The sequence below is a fragment of the Anolis sagrei genome, chromosome 6 (assembly GCF_037176765.1).
Source record: "Anolis sagrei isolate rAnoSag1 chromosome 6, rAnoSag1.mat, whole genome shotgun sequence".
NCBI lineage: Eukaryota > Metazoa > Chordata > Lepidosauria > Squamata > Dactyloidae > Anolis > Anolis sagrei.
This window is the reverse complement of record NC_090026.1, coordinates 59,823,038-59,847,624: the sequence shown is the minus strand read 5'-3', so window position 1 is coordinate 59,847,624 and position 24,587 is coordinate 59,823,038. Positions and strand designations below refer to the sequence as shown.

The following is a 24,587-nucleotide window of genomic DNA, read 5'->3' as shown; positions in this document are numbered from 1 at the left end:
ATTCATGTGTGGCCCAGTCAACATCACTGGTACAAAGCACCAACAATTAGACTGACAGCTCTTTATATTCATATTAAGTTACTTTCCCAGCTACAAAGCCATTTAGGAATGAGAAGAGAACAGCAAATAAATGGCTATACTGGTAATTGCATGCAAAAAAATAATCCTTTAAAAGCATTTGTTCCAATAAAAAAAGGTGTGGACATTTAAAAAAATTATTTGATTGGAAAATACATTGTATTACCTTTCTGACAAAAATCAAAACCACTTGAATTATAATTATCTGAGTTAGGTATGCATTTTGGAACTCACAGTCTTCATTAAAGTTTTGAGAGAGCTATTGGTCAAGATAAGAGAATTAAAAACTTAAAAGTTAAAAAGAAAACATTTAAATTAAGAGCATTTGTTTTGATTTTGAATGAGCCTTTGGAATCTATAGTATTGTTGGAGACATTAAAGGAGATTGGAACCTACCTAGCTGAATTTAAGAGTAATAAGCAAAAGATATTGAGGTTGATAACAAATATGAGAAAAGAAGACAAGTGATGAATAAGTTGAGTTTAAAATGAAGAAAAGGAAATTCTTGGGAATTACTATGACAAATATGGATTGTATATTATTTCAGAATAACTAAAATAAAGGCATGGATCAAAATCAGAAAAGACTTACTAATATGAGAATAATGAAACTGTCATTGCTGGGGGGAAATTTAAGCTATCTAGAGATAGGTAATCCAACCCCAAACAGGGAAGTCATCCAGGAATACCTGGCCGCTCTAAATGAATTCAGGTCCCCAGGGCCAGATCTACTACATCCAAGAATATTGAAGGAACAAACAGAAGTAATCTCGGAACCATTGGCAATCATCTTTGAGAGTTCTTGGAGAATGGAACAAGTCCCAGCAGGTTGGAGGAGGGCAAATGTGGTCCCTATCTTCAAGAAGGGAAAAAAAAGGATGACCCAAACAATTACTGTCCAGTCAGCCTCACATTGATAACAGGCAAGATTCTGAAAAAGATTGTTAAGGAAGTGGTCTGCAAACACTTAGAAACGAATGCAGTCATTGCTAATAGTCAACCCGGATTTATCAAAAACAAGTCATGTCAGACTAATCTGATCTCTTTTTTCGATAGAGTTACAAGCTGGATAGATGCGGGGAATGCCATGGATGTAGCGTGCCTGGATTTCAGTAAGGCCTTCAACAAGGTCCCCCATGACCTTCTGGCAAGGAAACTTGTCCAATGTGGACTAGGCAAAACTACGGTTAGGTGGATCTGTAATTGGTTAAGTGGACGAACCCAGAGGGTGATTCTCCCCAATGCTTCCTCTTCATCCTGGAAAGAAGTGACGAGTGGAGTACCGCAGGGTTCTGTCCTGGGCCCGATCCTGTTAAAAATCTTTATTAATGACTTAGATGAAGGGTTAGAAGGCATGATCATCAAGTTTGCAAATGACATCAAATTGGGAGGGTTAGCCAATACCCCAGAAGACAGGAGCAGAATTCAAAATGATCTGAACAGATTAGAAAGATGGGCCAGAGATGGGGCAAAACAAGGACAAATGCAAGATATTTAACTTAGGCAGAAAAAATTGAAATGCAACGATACAGAATTAGGGACTCCTGGCTCAAGAGCAGTATGTGTGAAAAAGATCTTGGAGTTCTTGTGGACAACAAGTTAGACCTGAGCCGACAATGTCATGTTGTGGCAAAAAAAAAAAAAAAAAAAAAAGCGAATGGGATTTTGGCCTGCATCAATAGGAGTATAGTATCTAGATCTATTCTGCCTTGGTCAGACCATACCTGAAATACTGTGTCCAATTCTGGGCACCGCAATTGAAGGGAGATGTTGGCAAACTGGAATGTGTCCAGAGGAGAGCTACTAAAATAATCAAGGGTCTGCAGAACAAGCCCTATCAGGAGAGGCTTAAAGAGCAGGGCATGTTTAGCCTACAGAAGAGAAGGCTGAGAGGAGACATGATGGCCATGGATAAATATGTGAGAGGAGGGAGCAAGCTTGTTTTCCGCTGTGCTGGAGACTAGGACATAGAACAATGGCTTCAAAATTCAGGAAAGGAGACTATACCTGAACATGAGGAACGGTCAGAGCTGTTCAGCAGTGGAGCTCTCTGCCCTGGAGTGTGGTGGAAGCACCTTTTTTGAAGGCTTTTAAACTGAGGCTGGATAGCCATCTGTCAGGGATGCTTTGAATGTGATTTTTCTCCTTCTTGGCAGGGGATTTGGACTGGATGGTCCACAAGATTTCTTCCAACTCTATGATTCTAGGTTGGGAAATATCTTACATTGCAATGAGACCACAGAAAAAGTGAACTTAGTGTGAAATTGTTTTAACATTTTGGTCTGATCTGCTACAGCAATCGTTTCTAGATCATTGTCATTATAACCTCGAGAAATATAGGCAAAGTCGTTGATTCTGCTAATATTATGTCCCATTTTAGTTTCCTGCCATCTCAAAGAACAACCAGAACAAAGAACCACTGTTGGGGCTTTCATTAGAAATATTCGGCTCCTTGCTGGAATTGTCAAGTTTTCTTTTGACAATGAATGACCCTCAATTGCTTGCTATAATTAAATCTTTATGTAGTGTAGTAGGGGAAACTGACTGAAATGTTCATTTGTTGTGACAGATGTTTTTCACACCATTTTTTAACGTTGGACAAAGAGGCGCCTACAATCTTAATAAAGAAAGTCTAAAATAAAATTGCATTTTATTTGCGAGCAAACTCTAACATTGGAGAAATGTATAACGAAGCATATTAATTGTAGATGTTAGTTGTTGGAGGCCAGTCTGTTGGAATAACTTTCTTCCCTTTTATGTCTGTGTTCACATCGGAATAGTCTTGTAGTTTATGGAATAAGCCAATTTGACTTTGATTTTTTTTCATGGCTAATTTTCATCATAAGAGACAACATGGGATAGAAAAAAGGGCAGAGTCATGACAACAAGGGCTCATTGTGTGTTATTAATCTGTAGCAGCTTTCAAAGGAAACACTGATTTGTATTAGGCCTAGAAGTAGTGGTCATGTTCCAACATGTTTTTTCTCTCATTCCTTTAAAAAAAAATTTCTTAATTGAAACATATACCGTAATATTCAAGCTATGTAAACGTATGATGCTGATTAAAGACTTGAAAATACTAGCAGCTTCTGTTCTAGTTCAGGATCCCATCAAAGTTAAGTGGCTACATTATCTCAGCATAAGCGTTCTCAAGTTTTCACATTTGATTATAAGAGTCTTAGAAGAAATGACAAGATAATTACAGGGTTTTAGTTATTCAGCAGTGTCAGCAAAAATAAGTGAAAAAGTTTTTTTCGAAAGGAAACTTGCCTTCCAGACACAACCCACAGAGAAGTAGGTGTGTTTTGTTGACTCTATTTTAGCAGTATGTTTGAAACGAATTGCAGACTGATATTCAAACAAAATAACAAAATAAAATAGCCTAATTTTCTCTGGTAGCAATATTGGTCCTGATCCAAGTGTAACTTGCTTGTTGCCTACAGCCTAATCTTACGAGTGTTAACTCAGAAATAAACCAAACAGAGTAAGCTCATCAGTGTGGTGTATTAATTTAAATATTTGACTGCTACTCTGGAAATAAATACATAAATGTTGTCAAGAAAGCCCTGTGGTAGGGTCAGTTTAAGGTCACCAAAATTAGGAAACAACTTGAAAGCACACAACAATAGCAACAAACCAAAAACAATTCAATAGAGGTTGAATTCCCTACCAAGTGTACTAAGCATTTGGATGGTAGTTTGTTTCATACTTGAGGGCCATCTATGTACTATTAACATTTTTTAATAAAAAATAGAACAATGGCTTCAAACTACAAGAGAGGAGATTCCATCTGAACATGAGGAAGAACTTCCTGACTGTGAGAGCCGTTCAGCAGTGGAACTCTCTGCCCCGGAGTGTGGTGGAGGCGCCTTCTTTGGAGGCTTTTAAGCAGAGGCTGGATGGCCATCTGTCAGGGGTGATTTGAATGCAATATTCCTGCTTCTTGGCAGGGGGTTGGACTGGATGGCCCATGAGGTTTCTTCCAACTCTTTGATTCTATGATTCTATGATTCTATATGTCAACGACTTTGGACCCAGTGTGTTTATGCAAATATAGATTGGATTCTGTGTTGGCATCAGGTAGAAGACATAATGTCTTGAATTGGGGAGATATCAAGAAGAATGTTTTCATCCTGTATAAATGTGTTTTACCATTTCCCAGGGCGGATCTAGACAGCCCCTTTAATGTGAAAACTTCCGCAATAAAAGGGGGCTGTCCAGACGATGTCCTGGCAAACCCAAATTAATTTGGCACAAACCAGGAAACCCCTGGTTTGTGGCAAATTAATTTGATAGTGGGTTTATTCTGCACCTTCTTGGAAAGCATGGGTTAAACCCACTACTTCCAGTGTCTGGACTGCAGAATACTTCAGACAGTATTGCCATGTTTTTCAGGGCTAAATTAGCCCGGAAAACTGGGAATACCAACCCCCTTCCCAGAAGCCGCCCAAAACAGAGTAAAAAAACAACAACAGAAGAACTCACTCAGGCTCCATGAGATGGCTGCTGGAGCTCTTCTGGTGCGTACAAATTATGCGCCAGAGAAAGGGGAGGGAGGAGGAAAGAACATCTGGACACCCACCCCAGAAAGCTCACACTTTCTGGGCCGTGTGTAGATTGGCCTCCAGGAACATTTGCGTTTTTAAATGTGGATGCTCTTGGTATATAGGCCTGTTTGGAAAGGTTCCCAGTTCATGCCTATGAAGGGAGAAATCTTCCAGTACATAATAGTTGTGCATATATCCTTCTGTATAACCAAGTGTGAAGGGTTCATCTGGTTTATAAGTGGATTTTAAATACAAACTACACTATAATTGTTCCTTACAAGAGTTTTTAGTAACATTTTTTGTCATCATGTAAATGAACATTACAATAAATAGCAACACTTATTGATTTCTTCCTAAAATCATGACATTTGTCCTGAAATCATGACATTCGTCCTCCTTCGATTGCATTACCAATGGCCATTTAGGCTTCCACTTCCTTAAGGCTGTCTAAAAAGTCTTGGTATCAGTATTATGCCGACACAGATGCTAGTTTCCTATCTGCTTTGAGTTTATTGTTTTTCAGTTACTGATGGACACTTTCTGGCAGCAACCTCTTACATTTCTCCAGTTAGAGCCTTGGGCTTGACTTTTAACCAGTCACACTAACTTTGCTTGAAACGTCATATTAGTAAATTTTACTGGACTCGTTTTTTTTTTTATCCCTCCTTCCACCTTGCATCATTCCTCAACTCCTAGATGACATGGAAAGTACAGCAGTGGGAACAGAATTCAATATTGATAAGCAGCCCTCCTTATGAAGAAAGTGAAGGCAGCAGGCAAGGGATAAACGAAAGGGGAGACCTAGATGTAGGTTCACCACCGATGACAATAGCCCCCTCTCCTCCAATTCGTCAACCATTTACTACCTTTTGTTGAATAGCTGGCTGGGTGGGCAGTGGGTATTGCCTTGATGTATGTGCTGCCTGACTCACTACTTTCTTTATTGTCTCACAGCACCACTATTATATCTCTTCGTCTGCACTCATCTAATTTCTCATGTTCTACTTCTCCCCCCATACTACTTTATCTCATCCTGCCACCTCAAGCTACATGTGTGGTGGTTTATAGGCCATGACAATATACAAAGGGTTTGCTAAAAAGGATTGGGTGAAAACCAAACCATTAGAGGAACAAAGAGAGCAGAGTATGTTTAATTTGGAGATGGGAAGATTGAGAGGTGATATGAAGACTGAAAAGATGTCGTGCAATGGGTTACTGCATGCCTTTGTCCTATACATGATGTATGTAGAAATTTTTCCTGTTTACTCAGTCACTCATTGTAGAGATATATCTACACAACCATCTTTGAGATGTGTTTGCAGGCACATAAAGCACTCTTCCTTCTTTTCCCTGTCTTCCTGTCTCTCTCAAGATGGTGAATGCAATCTCTGCTGAACTGCCCATACTTGTAATTAAAACATACTTGTAGTTAGCAAAGATTTATGCAGTGCATGCATTTATGTTTGAATATATTTTTAAATGTAATTGATTGTTTTAATGAATTTGAATCTTGCATATTGCCTGTTTTGTTTACTTTGCTAAAACAAATCTCAGAAACCCAAGAGATTTGATGCTTTCTACTAGTGAACTCTACTAGAGGAGGCTGAATCTTCATTGAACCAATCTTCAGCTTTCCCAGAAATGGGGCTAACACCCCAGGAATCTTTTTGTAATCCAACACAGTCTATCATTATTACCAGAAATTATATGGGGGTGAGGTAGCTGTGGATGATATAATTTCCATTTAATGAATTAATTTCAATGAATTAATCTGAAACTTGGCAGGTGGGAAAAGATCTGACTGATCTTTTTCGGATTACTCAGATACACTGATGGAGAAGTCTAAGTCCTTGATTTAATGTTGGAGAGATCAAATGGTCTCCATAAGAAATAAGAGAAAATGTATGGAAGGAAGAATGTTTGTTAGTTTAGGCAACCTGAGCGGGGGGTGGGGTGGGGGTCATTAATAGACTGCATGCAAATAGTGAATAAAATACTAAATAGTTGCCCAGCTAATATAATAAGTTGTGTGATAACAGAATGTTAGAACTTCTACATTCAGCCACATTATATCTCAGAAAACATATTTGCATAGATTATGATGGGTCATGGGATGTTTTTCCTCTTTCCTGTGCATAGTTTTTCCTTTACGAAGACTTCCCACCTACATGAGATAACAAACACATTTTTGAGGTTAAAATATGGTGTGCTTGTTGCATAATAAACACATTTGAGTGTTTTTTTAAACCCGGAAGGTGCATGAGACAAGAGGCATGCAGCATCTTCAAATGCAAACTTGCCTCCAGATATGCATAGAGCTTGATGGAAGAAGCTACAAGTAACATTGTTATTTATTTTAATGTAATAAGAAGCACCTGGAGACGTAATGGGTTAAACCCTTGTGCCGACATGTCAGAGGTTCGAATCCGGGGAGAGCGCAGGTGAGCTCCCTTTGTCAGCTCCAGCTCCCCATGCAGGGACATGAGATATGCCTCCCACAAGAATGGTAAAACATCAAAACATCCGGGCATCCTCTGGGCAATGTCCTTGCAGACGACCAATTCTCTCACACCATAAGTGACTAGCAGTTTCTCAAGTCGCTCCTGACATGGAAAAAAGGATATAATAAAACAATATTAGGATAACAACAGCTAATGAACAAGAGAAAGAGCAGTGGTAATTATAAATTGCAATTACTTAAGTCTTGCACATTGTAATATAACTAAAAACTATTTTTTCTGAAATGCCTGTCTACATTTTCTTTCTTGGCTTCTCTTTGGTGAAAACCTCATTTTGGTGTTTGATAGCTTGGATTCTCATCTCAATCTCCTGTAACTCTCATTTACACCCTGGGACTTGTAGAGTCATGATAAAAGCCTGCACTGCCTGTGAAGGAGCAAGCCAGTTAATTCTCGTGCAGAAAGAGGGTCATTCTAGTCCAGACACCCAGTTTTCTAAATAGTTCCATTGATTGACTTTAGAAAGTTGCATTCAGAGATAGACTGCATCTGTACATGGAGATGTTTTCTATGTAGCTGTAATAGAGACGGCAAGAAATTGTCTATCTGGATCACAACTAAAATATTTCCAGATCATCATTCTTTTCTCGGCAACCATAGTCAGCTGCATGAGAGGTTGAAAAATTTAACTTAAAGATGCAATAATCTGCCTTATGTGATAGAGAGAAACATAAGGAACATAGGCACTTTGGCTAACACTTGCTGAATTGTTTGTTTAGTGTTTATTTAGTTTTTTAAAAGAATAATGTGTAATCACCAGCACAATATCTTTTCTGTGTATCTGTCTTAATAGTTTTAACATTGGACTGCTTCTCTCTGAGAATGACCTCCATTTCTGTTTGGCTTCATAGAATCATAGAATCAAAGAGTTGGAAGAGACCTCATGGGCCATCCAGTCCAACCCCCTGCCAAGAAGCAGGAATATTGCATTCAAATCACCCCCGACAGATGGCCATCCAGCCTCTGCTTAAAAGCTTCCAAAGAAGGAGCCTCCACCACACTCCGGGGCAGAGAGTTCCACTGCTGAACGGCTCTCACAGTCAGGAAGTTCTTCCTAATGTTCAGATGGAATCTCCTCTCTTGTAGTTTGAAGCCATTGTTCCGCGTCCTAGTCTCCAAGGAAGCTTCTTTTAACCTTAAAACTCTAGTCTTCAGTGGTTCTGTTTTGGTTTTAGCATTTTCTTGTCTAGCTCCATACCAATTAAAGCAAGAGGCCCTTGAACTCTTACAATTTGTATGGCAGGTAAAAATCGGTAGGTGCTACTTTGCCTAGCCTAGGATGATGGAAACTGCACCTGTGGATAATTTGCCTGTGCATCACTACAGGCCCTTTGAACGGAAATAACAAGTCTGGTTCTATTTAGTAGCTTTCCCTCGATTATAGCACATGATCCTGAACCAGTGCATGGCTGCTGTGCTGGTCTGGATGAGGGCGAGCAAATTGAAGTTGAATCCAGATAAGACAGGGCCTCCTTGTCAGTCGCAAGGCCGGACAGGGTATAGGGTTACAGCCTGTGCTGGATGGTGTTACACTCCCCTTGAAGGCACAGGCTCGCAGCTTGGCAGTTTTCCTGGATTCATTGCTGCGCCTGGAATCCCGGGTTACGGCAGTGCCCAGGGGAGCTTTCGCACAATTAAAACTTGTGCGCAATCTGCGCCCGTACCTTGGAAAGCCAGACTTGGCCATGGTGGTCCACGCTCTCGTGACATCCAGGATAGACTACTGCAACGCACTCTATGTAGGATTGCCTTTGAAGACTGCTTGGAAGCTTCAGATAGTCCAAAGAGAGGCAGCCAGGTTAATAACTGCAGAAGCATATAGGGAGCATACAACTCCCATGTTACGCCAGCTCCACTGGCTGCCAGTTTGCTACCGGGCACAAAAAGTGCTGACTTTGGCCTATAAAACCCTAAGTAGCCCCAGCCCAATTTACCTGTCTGAACGCATCTCCCCCTATGAACTATTGTGGAGATTATGATCCTCCAAGGAGGCCCTGCTCTCCATCCCACCATTATCACAGGCGCGATTGGTGGGAACGAGAGAGAGGGCCTTCTCGGTGATTGCCCCCCTGGCTATGGAACTCCCTTCGTGGTGAGATAAGTTCAGCCCCCTTCCTTCCTGTCCTTCAGAAAGATGGTAAAAACTTGGCTGTGGGACCAAGCTTTCGGGACAGTGCAATAAGCAGTGATAGGAAACCTTACCAAGCCAATTAGATTAGATGCAGATAACCAAGACGGTTTTAAACAGTGTATTTTAATGCTGAGACAAAAGTTTTTAATTTTCATGTATTCATATAATGAATTCATGTCCTGGCATTGAATGTTTGCCATTTGTATGTTATGCTCTGCCCTGAGTCCCTGTCAGGGTGAGAAGGGTGGAATAAAAATGTTTTAAATAAATAAATAAGATACAAAAAGGGATGAGAAAAAATAATGAATTTGGCTTCTTTTGTCTTCCCTTCCTTTTTGCAATCCCTTTAAAAAAACAGATAGAACAAAGAAAAGAGTAAAGTGTGTAAACTATGACAAATTCAAATGTTCTTTGTGTCTTATTTTATCTTTCCAAATAGTTTCTTTTAAAAATGTGAATGGAATAGAGATCAAAGGGTGCATTTTATTAATGCTGCCAAATGGACTTTAATGGGGAAATAATTCAGCATGTCTCTTGAGTCACCACAACTAGCTTTTGTGTATATTGGGAACACATTGTTGATGGATTAGGTTTCAGTTTTCAGTAGTTTCAAGTAATACTGGGAGACTTTTTTTTCTTTGTATGTACTAATAATTGAGGGTTTTTTAAAAAAAAAATTACCGGTAAACTTAGTTCAAATGCACATGTATGCATTGCTTGTCTTGTTAAAACTGAGGAATCCAGAATAAACAATAATTAAATAGAAATTGAGCTGAATCTTATTCTAACTGATATAGACCCATTCAAAAAATGGTTGAATGGCAAGCCAACGGACAGAAAAAATGATTCAGTTGGTTTACTGCAGTCGAGCCTTACAATATGATTTAGCGCATTGAGTAATCATTATATTGAAAGCAAAATGTCCTCATGATGACACAGGCTAGTGGTAGTCTAATCCAAAGAGTTTAGATGTATCCCTCATAGAGGAAGGGGTTGCTTGAACCCATCTCAAGAGCAACTAAAAATGCAGGCAAGTGGCATTATGATACCTTAACTATAACTGTTTCTTTTCTGGAAACGCAGTACAGATTGACATTCGTTGGGGGGTTAGCATTGGTACACAAACCACTACATGAAATAGCACTATGCTCAAGTTCTGCTTGCAGTGGTTGAAATGTTTTCTAGAAGTCCATAATGTTTACTATTCCTAAATACTTTTGTCATCAATGTTTGCCCAGTGATGAATTCACCCTTCCCCCACCCAGTACAGTTGAAAAAACAAGAGAGTAGTTGTTTTTGTGGTTACACTGAATTCTCCTGTTTCAGCAGCTTTCTCAGTGTGTTTTCTTTGTTGCTGAAACTGTTAGCTCTTTTATTCATACTTGCAGCTGTTATAAAAAGAGCTAGTATTGTGAATACTTGACACCTATTTTTTTAAAAAGCTCCAATAGCTTGTAAGTTTTAATTGAGTTTTCACTTCTTGGAAAAGTTTGTTCTTAATTGGAAATCTTAGATTTCAGTTTTTGTTCTTTTGACGTGGAGACCAAAATAATAACTTTTCCAAGCTTGAGTCCTTTTAAAATGACCTTTTAATTCATTGCCAGCTTATCTTAAATGTATAAAGTTGGAATATGTGTGTGTGCACGCGTAAGGGAATTGTATATAGTGACAAAGTGGTAACACAAAGCACCAGCGTTTCCACTTAGTGTCCAAACTTTGCTGCGCTTTGTTAAAGAAATGGCCAGGAGACAAATCTTTGAAGGGCACATTCTAAGCCTACGCATGTTCAGTGACCTGGGAGCTAGAGGTTAGCTCATCCACAACTATTAACGGCCAACAAAAGAGTAATTTGGAAACTAAATTCTTAGTGAAGAATTACTGGGATGTTGATATTTTGATGTAGTACTTGGAGCAAGATTTTTTTTATTTTGTTATGAAAATTACATGAGGGATAATCTTAGTTATCTTCATAAATAATCTTTTTCAGTGAAGATGCACAAAAAAATCCTCTAGTTTCATTATTATTATCTAGCTGTTGTGTGTTACAGAGAGCCAGTGTGGTGTAGTCATTTGAGTATTGGACCAGGACTCTGTGAGACCGAAGTTTGAATCCACTTTCAGCTGTGGAGACTCACAAGGTCACCTTGGGAAAAGAAATGGCAAACCTCCTCTGAAAATGTTTTGTCAATAAAACTCTATGAAAGGGATGCTGTAAGCTGAAACAAAACCATTTTTATTGATCAGCCAATTGGCCTTATCATAACACACAATATAAGCACAATGTCCAGTATACATCTAGTCTGAGTAAAATTATAAATACACAAGTGCAGAGAGAAAAAGGGAGTGGCTAATTTGTAACCAAATATACCTTAATCTTAAATATACACCATATATACTCAAATATATACTCGTTTGAGAGGCGGGAGTATAAAGTTTTGTCCTGACACAGTTCAGTCACCATCATGCGTTGGAACAGTGAGGAGCGTGCTTTTGCCGTTGAGGCCTACTTTTCGAGTGGCTGGCCCGCTCTCCATATTTGGCCCCTTGAGATTTTTTTCTATGGGGTTTTTTGAAATCCCATCTTTATGTGAACTGTCCAAGGACCCTACAATATTTGAAGGCCAACATCCAGGAAGAAATTGCCAACATAACGCCTGCTATGCTGGCAAGAGTCATGACAAACACCAGAAATCGGTTTACTCAGTGTATGGAGAATGGGGGATGTCACCTACCTAATTTGATCTTCAAAACTACATATAAAACAAAACTTTAGGTATGTGCCTACATTATATAATTTTTTTCTGATTCATACAATGGGTTTTATTAAGTTTTGAAAAAAGGAAGTTATGCTGCCTCACCCTGTATCTTAGCTAGAAAGTAGGCCAGTGATGGGCAACCTTTTGAGCTTGGCATGTCAAAATTCACCACAAAAACTGAATATAACTCCCACGGCATTCCTCTGCTCCCTACTCCACTGGCTGGAAGTGAGTTCAAAGATCCCCTAACAGCCTAACTGGAAGTCCCAGAACTAGATGCTCTGTGCCGGAGTTCTGTTATTTTGGCCTACAGACCTCCCGCACAGAGTGTCTACACTACACTCCAGCAAATGTTTCACCCTTGGCTACTGCACCTAGCCATGCGGGAGCCGAGGATGAAACATCCTTCTTGGCATGAGGCCCCTGCTTCCCTGTATGCGGCCACATGTGGCCATGTGTCATCGAAAATGGCTACGCGTGTCAGTTCTGACACGTGTGTCATAGGTTCGCCATCATGGAAGTAGGCAATTCCTTTTCTTTCTTTAAGAACTCTCAAATGCATACCATCTAGATCTGATGATTTGTAAATGGATACTTCTATTTGTACCAGAGCCTCCTGCTTTCCTCCTGGAAACATTACCTTAGACATAGATATTTGTCCTAACATTTTGAACTTACTCAGTTTCTCCATGGTCTCCATATTGTCCATGAAACTCCAGGGTGACTCTACATTGACCAATGCTCCAGTGACAATCCAGTATGCTGTATGCTGGATCGGACCTGGGTATGGATCACATAGGGAGTTGTGATCCATACATTGCAGGTGGAAAGGAGACCCCATCAAACAGTGGTACCAAATGCAATTCACCAATGGTCAGTCACCTTTCCTGTCCTGCACTTGTGTTGCAATGGTCTCCAGCTGTGACACAGGTCTTAGTTGTTAACTATCTCTTGCAGTGATATAAGCTGGGGCCATTGGGGCACTGCAGTGATATAAGCTGGGGCCATTGGGGCACCGAACCCCCTCCCCCTCTCTTCCAAAAGGGCCCTGTCAGCCTAGCCAAGGTCACTCCACATGATGGGGTCTGGCTGGCCATCTATCAGGGGTGCTTTGATTGTCCTTTTCCTGCATGGCAGCGGGTTGGACTGGATGGCTCATATGGTCTCTTCCAACTGTATGATTCTATACATCAACTTAAGTTAGTATTCTTGCTTGTGCGCAGTGCTTTAAGAACAAGGATTAGGGAAAACATTGAGTGGGGAAGTGAGATTTAGGTTTAGGAGGGAGGAGAAAAGAGGTGTGATTTAATTTCGTGAGGATGGGAAGTGGGAAAATTAGGCTTGGTTATTGTAGGCTCATGTTAGGCATCTGAAAGAGTGGACTAATTTGAAGACTCACAAGAGGGGGCCCTGGTCCTCCTGTGGAAGATTCATATTGAATTCTTATCAAGGAAGATAAAATTACATCTGAAGAACATTATCCAAAACCGTTAAATGTTTTAGGATTTCTTGTGAGTCATTGGCAAGTGCACTTTAAGATATTCAGCTGGAGTAAACCAAGGTTTGATCATTAATAATTAATCACCATGCACTTTTGTCCTTAGGTGTGTATGTGAAACAAAAGTCACACACAGACTTTCAGACAATGTACTGTTTAACCTGTTGCACCCTTCGCTCCCACCCAGTGACAAAAATAACACATTTTGGGCGCAGGGAAAACAAGGAACTTTGTTGGGACAAAAATGGAAGTGTGTTTTGTGGTATAGAATTGATTGTAGAAGCAATTGGAGGGGAGCAAGTAGCAGTTAACATGAGAAATAAGTAAGTACTCTTTCCTATTCTTAGCTTCTTCAACCACCTTCCAAATTGTTTTACATTTATTTCTCTTTTCATTTCATTTCATTTTTTTAATTTCCCTACACCGCAGGGTGTTATATGCTACTCACTACCCCCCTCCCCCAAATAGTATTAATATTTACAATAATGGGATCCACAACCCATTCTCTTTTTGCCAATTAGACCCACTTCTACATTTATATATAACTAGCTGTCCCCTGCCATGCATTGCTGTGGCCCAGTCTGGTGATCTGGAAAATAAAGTAATGAGAAAGTGTTGGTTTCTAATATATGTAATTTCTTTATGCTTGTAGGTAAACAGTATTTCTTGTTGTTTCTTTGTCACTGTTGATGTGGAGAGTGTCTGGTTTGCCTACTCTGGAATATGCAACATATAAATGTCCTTCTTGAGGGGTCCCTTTAAATCTATCTCTCTCTGTGTGTGTGTGTGAATCATATCTATCTATCTATCTATCTATCTATATCTATATCTATGGCTGGATGGCTCTTTGTCAGGAGGACTTTGATTACGTTTTCTTGCCCTGATGAAGGGAATTGGACTGGATGGCCTTAAGTATTTTATGTTGGTCATAGGGGCTCTGTGTGGAAAGTTTGCCCCGATTCTGTCATTCGTGGGGTTCAGAATGCTCTTTGATTGTAGGTGAACTGTGAATCCCAGTGACTACAACTCCCAAATGTCAAGGTCTATTTCCCACAAACTCCATCTGTGTTCATATTTGGGCGTATTGAGTGCTTGTGCCAAGTTTGGTCCAGATCCATCATTGTTTGAGTCCACAGTTCTCTCTTGCTGTAGGTGAACTACAATTCTCAAATTCAAGGTCAGTGCCCACCAAACCTTTCCAGTATTTTCTGTTGGTCATGGGAGTTCAGTGTATGGTGGAGGCTCCTTCTTTGGAAGCTTTTAAACAGAGGTTGGATGAAAATCGCATTCAAAGCACCATCTGTTGGGGGTGCTTTGAATGCGATTTTCCTGCTTCTAGGCAGGGGGTTGGACTGGATGGCCCATGAGGTCTCCTCCAACTCTATGATTCTATGATTCAATTCCATCATTGATGGAGTTCAGAACGCTCTTTGATTGTAGGTGAACTATAAATCCCAGCAACTACAACTCCCAAATGACAAAATCATAATTTTTTAAGTGATGGTTACTCCTTGTGTTGTGAGACGTTTTGTTGCCAAATTTGGTGTGATTTCGTTCATTGGTTCTTTTGTTTTTAAAGTACTCATTACACACAGAGCATTTTTATTTATAGAGATTTGGATATTTTGAACTTTTTTGCATTGGCTGATTAATTTCCTAAACATTTAGTAAGGTCTGGAAAACAAACAAATATCTTCTTCTTAATTGAACTTGAGTTATAGTATGATAAATGTTAACTATTATTTTTTTATTGGATGTCATCGTAGCTCTGGAGGCAACAGTTTTTATCTTCATGCATCAGGGAGGATTAAGAAGTGCATTCAAAATGAGCAAGGAAGCCACAATGTTGGATGAACTAGGAATTAGTTACTCCACTTGTCATTGTGGTTAGCCACAGTATCCCACAACTGTCAGTCATTGCTGTGATCTCATTAAAACAGTGATGTAATTACATAATAAGATATCATGGCTATGGGGGCCAAGTTTAAACACAAAATTTATTTATGCTTCAAATATATCTTATACGTATAGCTGGAAGGTAATTTTATCCAATATTCTTAAAAATTTTGTGCATGAAGCAGAGTTTGTACACATTGAACCAGAAATCAAAGGAAATTATGTACCAGTCAGTCATGTGGACAATTTTGGAATTCTGAATAAGGAATACTCAGCCTGTAGATGTTTTCTAGTGCCCAGCACACTTAACGTATGTTATATTGCAATCCTTATAATAACTCAGTAAGGCTAGTCGGTATTGTTATCTGTGCATTGTACTTCAGGTACATTGGAGCTAAAAGTATTGACTCATGCCACATTCTGTAGTGGCAGAAATTTAGTGTGTGATTGGAGGACTTCTCCGTGCTGTTTCCCCTCTCATCAGAACTCTTCGAACTGCTGTCTTGAGCTAACCTTCATGCTAGGGAAAATCTGCAACTAGTAAAAAAAATTAAGTTGAAAATTGCTGCCATGCACATTTTTAAAATCAGGAGCTGTTAATCAGGGGTAGATAAACTATCAATGGTACACAAACTATGGCCCACAAGACAATTGCCTCAGTGTCCCTATGTCCAATTTCCCCATGCATATTTTTTCCACATGGAATATGAATAAATTTCCCCTCTTCCAAAGTCTATTGAGAATTGGTAAACACATTCTTTCCCCTCATGTCCCACCCACAGCCTTTTTTTTCATAGGGAAAGTGACCATCTGGTCACTTACGGTTTTAAGAAAAGGCCTGTGGGGGGTCTAAAGAAAGTAAAGGACAAAAATACCTGCCAGAACTTTTGTGAGATGTCTTTAGCCATTGCTTAGCTGAATTTTCTTGAGAGGTATGGCTATCCACCCCACCCCACATTATACTGAGCACAGAGTGGGGACAGAAGTGGGTGTTGTGGTCTTCTGGTGTCCCTCAAGGGGCAGATGTGGGCCTGACAGTTGCCCTCCAGAATTGATATCGTCCTTTTTAATTCCATAGTTGCTTATTAGTGACTCTTGGTTATTTAATCCACAAAAACAAGCTGATAATAAACAAATCCAAGTCAAAAATAATGGTGTTCAGAAATCGCCCATCTAGACCCAAATGGGTTCTAGATGCAGAGCGCATAGAACAGGTTAGTTCTTTTATAAATCTAGGCTTGGCATAGAGACAGGCTCATGGCTTGCACATCTTGTGCAATCAAATTTAGGGCATGCTGTAACACACTGGCAAGAATGCTATCCCATAGATATCCTGGATCTTTATCTCCGATAATCAAAGTTTACAAAGCAAAAAAATTGTCCCCATGATATTATGTGGAGTAGAAATCTGGGGCCTAAGCAAATTCCCAATACTAGAACAAGTACAATCAAAATTTCTAAGACAGATACTTTGTGTTGACATTAAGACCACCACCGCTGCAGTCAGAGCAGAGCTAGAAATATATTCTATCGAAGGACTCGCCAAAATCAGGGCCTTTAATTACTGGTCTAAAATAAAAAAATCTTGAAAATAATAGACTTCCAAAATTGTTCTTTTTAGAACAATCTAATGGTCAAAACCAAGCTTCCTGGTCAGAACAATTAACAAGGTCCCTCCGCACCTGCGGATTACAAATTGCCTCCTTAGGCCAGAATAGGGATGCTGAAAAAAGGACAGTACCTCAAAGGGTCCTAGATACTGAAGCCTAGAAAGATATAGCCATCCTTTCAAACACAGGATCCTTGAAGTGGTTAGGGCACTTTAAGCACAATTTCCAGCGGGCGCTGTACCTAAAAGCTGATATGCCAAGATACCTAAGAATCGCTTTTACCAGGGCAAGATTTGAAGAAATTGAATCCATGGAGAGACACAGTAGATTCAATCATATCCCACATGAGGAAAGACTATGTATCTGTGGTGCCCCCGAAGTTGAAAATCTGAACCACATCACTGCAATCTATATGAAAAAGAAAGGAAAAAATATTTATGGCCTATTATTTGCAATAAAATAAACTGGGATATAGCGGTTAAAAACTCATTTTTGTTGGCTGGTTACAACCCCATTCTGATAACAAAAGTTGCCCTTTGTTTGTTTAAAGCTGCTAAAAGGAGATCAGAGTACATAGATCAGATTGGGGTGCAGTGTAGGGGAGACGAGGATAGTTGATGCATATATGTACAGCTTAGCTACATTGGTTTTAAGTTGACAAATTCCTATATATATCATTTTGGTCACTCTCCTCTGGACACATTCCAGCTTGTCAATATCTCTCTTGAATTGTGGTGCCCAGAACTGGACACAATATTCCAGGTGTGGTCTAACCAAAACAGAATAGAGGGGTAGCATTACTTCCCTAGATCTAGACACTATGCTCCTATTGATGCAGGCCAAAATCCCATTGGCTTTTTTTGCCGCCACATCACATTGTTGGCTCATGTTTAACTTGTTGTCCACGAGGACTCCAAGATCTTTTTCACACGTACTGCTCTCGAGCCAGGCATCCCCCATTCTGTATCTTTGCATTTCGTTTTTCCTGCCAAAGTGGAGTATCTTGCATTTGTCACTGTTGAACTTCATTTTGTTAGTTTTGGCCCATCTCTCTAATCTGTCAAGATTGTTTTGAATCCTGCTCCTGTCCTCTGGAGTATTGGCTATCCCTCCCAATTTGGTGTCGTCTGCAAACTTGATGAGCCTGCCTTCTAACCCTTCATCTAAGTAATTAATAAAGATGTATTTAAAGGATAGTGTGTTTAGCAATCTGGGAATTAATTTGGAATGCTTCCTGACTCTTGTAGCTGTGATAAAGCTTCCATAAATCACATTTTTTTTAGCTGGAGGAGAATTAACTTATAAACCACTGAATACTGTAAAAGTTTGTCTGTCTGCTATGAGGAAAAATTTGCAAGTTTTATCTTCTAGCAGAGTATCCTGGAGTGTTGTTTTGTCTATGAAACCAGGAGTGTGTGGGGGATTCTTTCGCTCCCTGCAGAGCTGCTTTGTTCTTCTGCTAGAGGTAATTTTGTTTGTTCTCTCTCTCTTTCTCTCCCCCCCCCCTTTCTCCCTTCTCGCCCTCCCAATCCTGGGCAAAGGAAGTTACATCAGTATGCATAATGAAGCAATAGGAGACCAGTCCAGGCTCTTTGGAATTGGACTCTTCAGTCTGTTCTCACGGTCTGTTAAGTGTGCAACTGGCAGGGCAGAAAACTTCCTGAGAACATTTTGGGAGGACATGGAATTCACACGCAAAAAGGGTGAAGGGAAACTGGCAGACACGCCAAGTGAAATTATTAGGGAGGCATGAGCTTGTGTTACAGTCTGCATTGTCTTGACACAGTTGATTTTATGGACTTGTATTTTTGAACTGAAATCTGCACAGAGGAGGTGTCATTATGAATCATCAAGCTGCCGCTCCTCAGACAAAAGGTGGTAATTATCTGAGCATAAAGGTATGTGCCATGCAAAAACAGCAATGCAAAAAGCCCACAAGGTAACATAAGTCCTTATATGTACTTTAAAAAAAACTATCCAATAAGATTTTTGTTACCAGTTGTTTGCAAATGTAATTAAAAGTTTCATGTTTGTGTTACCATTAAACAAAAATCTGCCCTGTTGTATAAACAGCAATTTAAAGACTGAATTTTGGCAATAAGTTCATATTTTATGAACTGGAGAAAACCTGTTGAAGATTTAGAAACCTGATAACTTGTTACTGAGTAATTGTATTTTCCCATTTATTCTAACCAGGTAATTATATAATTTTTCTTTGTGGAATAGATGGCAATTTCTGTACAATATGTAAGAATGTTTTTTATGTAGGAATGTCCACTAAATTGTGTCAGTATTGGCCTTAGTGTACTGGAATGGCAGATGGAAAGTTAGCAAAGTACTTTTCTAATCTTATGCAAATTGTTAACAAGGCTTTGAACTGGTAATTTAAACTCAACTTTTTAAAAAAGGAAGAGTGTTGAAGCTGCTCCCCCCCCCCATAGGCTTATTTGTTTTTCTGTATTTCTGTGGAGTTGCATTGTTTTGACACCATATTAAGAATGAATGGTTTGAGACAGTGTGCAAAATACTGACAATGTTTTGCATATTCATTTCATTTGAAAGAGTCAAATACTTTCGAATAGGAGAAGGTATTGATTGGAATAGTGATGGTTGGGAAAAGTAAACATCATTGTTTATTCATAAAACTGTAAGATTGACTGTGATAGTACGGGACAGGATACCAAATATTTAGCCCTGCAATCTTAATTCAGAGGTGTTAATGCCACAGGAAGGCTTTGTGTGCTCTCTGTTTCTTTGATTTGAACTGCCCATGTATGGAAATTAGGGCTAGTCCAACACATTTTGTTGCCTGAGGCAAAGCAGCAGTTCCTGCCCTCCTTCCTTGTGCATAGTACAAAGGCTGACCCAGTTATATTGATACCTGAGACAGAAAATCCCATAGACATCTTTCTGGGAGCAAGACAGAATCAGCCACTTTACTCTGCCTAGTGATAAGCGTAGCCCTGATTTTTTCCATCTTGTTTTCAGTGTTTGCATTTAATTGAGCTTATTAGAGAAATCTAATTGATAGAAGAATGCACTTGACAAATAATTAAATATGTTCCTCAATACCTCCTGATATGCTTGTGAAGTGTGATTACTTTTATAGATGCCTTTCGGTTTTATTTGATCTGATTTCTAACTCTTGGTTTAATATAATGTATTGTAATCCTTTTATTCAAAATGTTTGTGCTTTGATCAAATCAGTTCATAGTTATTTTCCTCTGTATGGGGGTGTATGCATTCAAGTTGCCTGTTGAGCTATGGTGCCATATGCATTTTTCATAAGATTTTCTTGGGCAAGGAGTACTTGGAAGTAGTTTTGCAGTCCTTTTTCAGAAATGTAGCTTAGAGTGCCTGGTATTCATTGGCAGTGATCTATCCAAATACTAACCAGAACTGACCCTGCTTAACTTCTAAGATCAGACACGTTCTGGGGATTTTGGCATCTGGTATTGTTATAGTTTTAATATTATCTGCTATGTCCTTTAGATTACACTATAACACAATTTGAAAAAAAATGTTCCTGGTTTGAAAGTGCTATTTCCTGTTTAATTGTGTGGTATTTAATAAATGCATGGTTCTAAATGGCTCTAAAGTACTTACAAAACTAAAGTTCTGGTGGTGAAAATTTCAGAACTCTAACAAAACTCTCAAAATTTCATTATAATTGGCAGTTCCTAATTGGTTTTATCATAAAAATCCCCAGTAATAAAATAATAATAAAATTTTGAAAGTTTTGTTAGAGTTCTGAAACTTTCACCACCAGAACTTTCGTTTTGTAAGTACTTTAGAACCATTTAGAACCATGGATTGCCCAGGCCTAGCATTTACTTTGAAAAGAATTGTTAGACACCAGAAATATAGTTTTCGTGGCTGCCACAAACTATGTTGAATTGGTTAAGACTCTATGAGATATTCATCGAAAAACTATTTAATAAATTTTTGTACTTTAATAAATCTTTTCCATGTTTTTATGGCAGAACCAATTAGGAAATGTCATTTATAACTCAAGAACAAAAATCATGTTACATCGTGTTATTTCTGTACTGTATTTAAAATGTTTGAATGATCCCTCTTCTGAAAAGTCATAATTTAAACATGAGTTAACTTTGTGCTTATGTATTAAATCTACCCTGTGTCCTTTCAGATTTACCATTTATTGCCATCTGAGAATTTCTTTAAACTTCAAACTTTAAAAAATGCACTCTGGTATTATGGAGCTGTATTATCCTAAAGAGGCCAAATGTTTGATGCTGTTCCTTATGAAAAAGCCCTTTCTATTCTGAAGAATAAGTATGTTACTGATCAGGTTGTGTCTAAGTACAGGTTGGAGAAATAATCTCCCCCTAGTATGATGACCTCTTCTCGTCTCTGAAAACTGAAACCCCCTTTTGACAAACTAGATTCCCTACGCTTCATTAACAAAACAATACAGAATTTAGCTGGGCTCTACACTTGTTGGAAAACTCTCCCACATAGTCCCCTGAAGGGATCACAGAAGGACAACAAAGGATTCACTAACAAAGCCAAGTAAATGGCGCCTTTGCACACCAGGAGATTTCTGAGGACCTGTGACTTAGATTATTGGGCTTTACATTTATTTTTTAACCAAACACTGTAAGGTGTATATTTGTGAAGACAGATTGGAGAAGAATTCCAACATATTACTCATGCATAGGTGAAGGTGTATCATTAAAAACTGGAGTGTTATAACATGACCTGCCCAACAACCACACAAAGAAAGCCGATAATTAGGCTAGAAAAGGCGGGAATGGCTGCCTGCTGCTTACTCACTCTTCCATTAACCCATCCTCTGCTGCTTCCTCCTGTACTCACTAATGTGCTAGAATGTAGTTAGGCCTTCATGCACTAGCAGCTGAAGACAACCAGTGCAAGCCCAACTGGGCTCCCAAGCCATCTGTGGAGTGGCTGCCAGTTGACCAGCTCTTCTGGGCTGAGGTTGATGCTGCCAGTTGTTTCATGGGTGATGGTATTGCAAGGACAGTGGTTATGTGTGCACGCATGCTTTTATAATAGTCATCTGCCACCATGACAACTGTGAGACATCCCAGCTAGTATGTGTGTGAGAGAATGAGATTGAGACTGAGATAGAGAAAATATGTTTGGAAGTCCATGGACATGATCCGCTGCGCCTTCCAATATGTTCCCTAAATACTTTCTTTCAGTTTTCCTACTTTGACTGTTTGGAATTTGATACAAAACATAGAATGTAGATCTTCCTTTTCTTTCTTTCTTTCTTTCTTTCTTTCTTTTTGTAAAAAGCAGGTTTTTCATCCCTGAGCTTGCTAAGATTAAAGCTGAAGTCTGAATATGCTTTGATGCAATTAGAGAAAAAAAACCTGTTTCTTTTAACTATTTGTTATTTTTCTTTTTTGCCATGGATTTTTTTAAAAGAAGAAAATAATATGAATCGCTGAACCTCTGAACAGGTACAGAGTTCCCTTGCCTTTGCTGCCTGAGCATGTACTGCTAATCCACAGTAATTGAACTTTTCAGGTCAGTTGTTTGGCCTATCAAGTTGGATTTTTTAAGGGTTCAGCTTATTACTGTGCTGGCCCTTCCCATAGCATTCATGATAGTTGGTATTTGATTGTGCCTATCTTTTTCATCACTAGGTTATTGTGGCAAAAGTTTAAAAGGAACACACTTCAGTGAATAGAGAGCTAGACTGCCAAACATTCTTCTTTTCACATCATGAAAAGTGCCACATTGATTCTTAATGTCATATAAGCAGATACTTCGGCAGTTACATCCTTTTCAGATCGGGAACCAAATTAAGAATGTGGTTTTCTGGGTCGCTCCAATCCAACATTCAGTTCCCAACAGTGGTAACAAAGAGCTCCTTAGCTCTTTGGGATAAGTGCTAGAAAACAATCATTGTTACTTAAGAAATCTTTTTTCCTCACAGGAATAAAAATGTCTGCTGGTAGTAGCCTTTCTTTGAAGTAGTGCTTTATCTCAGTTAATAAAAGTAGATGTGTTCCTGAGCTTTACTTTTTTAACAGAAACATTGATAGCAGTGTTAGAAATAATATGGAAAGAACAGGTATACGTTCTACAGCACAAAAAGAAGAGCAATTCAACAAGTTCAGCCAAGTCCTGTTCAACATCTTTATTAATGACTTAGATGAAGGGCTAGAAGGCAGGATCATCAAGTTTGCAGACGACACCAAATTGGGAGGGATAGCCAATACTCCAGAGGACAGGAGCAAGATTCAAAACGATCTTGACAGATTAGAGAGATGGGCCAAAACTAACAAAATGAAGTTCAACAGTGACAAATGCAAGATACTCCACTTAGGCAGGAAAAACGAAATGCAAAGATACAGAATGGGGGATGCCAGGCTTGAGAGCAGTACGTGTGAAAAAGATCTTGGAGTCCTTGTGGACAACAAGTTAAACATGAGCCAACAATGTGTTGTGGCGGCAAAAAAAGCCAATGGGATTTTGGCCTGCATCAATAGGAGCATAGTGTCTAGATCTAGGGAAGTAATGCTACCCCTCTATTCTGCTTTGGTTAGACTACACCTGGAAAATTGTGTCCAATTCTGGGCACCACAATTCAAGGGAGATATTGACAAGCTGGAATGTGTCCAGAGGAGGACGACTAAAATGATAAAGGGTCTGGAGAACAAGCCCTATGAGGAGCGGCTTAAGGAGCTGGGCATGTTTAGCCTGAAGAAGAGAAGGCTGAGAGGAGATATGATAGCCATGTATAAATATGAGAGAGGAAGCCACAGGGAGGAGGGAGCAAGCTTGTTTTCTGCTTCCTTGCATACTAGGACGTGGAACAATGGCTTCAAACTACAAGAAAGGAGATTCCATCTCAACATAAGGAAGAGTGTCCTGTCTGTGAGAGCCGTTCGGCAGTGGAACTCTCTGCCCCGGAGTGTGGTGGAGGCTCCTTCTTTGGAGGCTTTTAAACAGAGGCTGGATGGCCATCTGTCAGGGGTGATTTGAATGCAATATTCCTGCTCCTTGGCAGGGGACTGGACTGGATGGCCCATGAGGTCTCTTCCAAGTCTTTGATTCTATGATTCTAAGTTCTTAATCTAAAACTAACATTTGGTGAAAGGTCAGGTGAACCTTGCATTAGTAAGCAAAACATTTTAAATTTTACAAAAACCACTTGAAAACTTCTTCCAAAATACACCCTGTGATGATTTTTCTTTCTTACATCAGCCTCCAGTCTTATGATTTCCATTTTGTGGAAAAATTTATAGCTCTTTGCTTTTTCAACATGTTGGGGTGGCTGGTAAAGCAAGTTAGTCTACTATTCCCTTTTCTTTTTGCTCCTTGCACATTTCCAGTGGGTGATTTTGGAGGCAGCTGTTTACCTTGCTCATTATACAGGGTGCAGCAGAATAACTTCATTTTTTCCCCAAAACTTAATAAAACCCATTGTATGAATCAGATTTTTTTTATAATGTAGGCGCATACCTAAAGTTTTGTTTTACGTAGTTTTGAAGATCAAATTAGGTAGGTGACATCCCCCGTTCTCCATTCACTGAGTAAACCGATTTCTGGCG

The 24,587-nt window shown here is 39.3% G+C and overlaps 1 protein-coding gene across 3 annotated transcripts in view; it reads left to right on the top strand.

The window, feature by feature from the left end:
* Nucleotides 1-18,584: 18,584 nt before the first annotated feature.
* The window catches only part of PLEKHG4B (pleckstrin homology and RhoGEF domain containing G4B), an 82,581-nt gene continuing 76,578 nt past the window's right edge, over nt 18,585-24,587 (top strand). For all 3 annotated transcript variants that reach the window (XM_060781468.2, XM_060781467.2, XM_060781466.2), the window contains exon 1: nt 18,585-18,932. In XM_060781468.2, the coding sequence (XP_060637451.2) occupies nt 18,876-18,932 (57 nt within the window). In that variant the 5' untranslated portion in view covers nt 18,585-18,875. The remainder of the gene's footprint in view (nt 18,933-24,587) is intronic.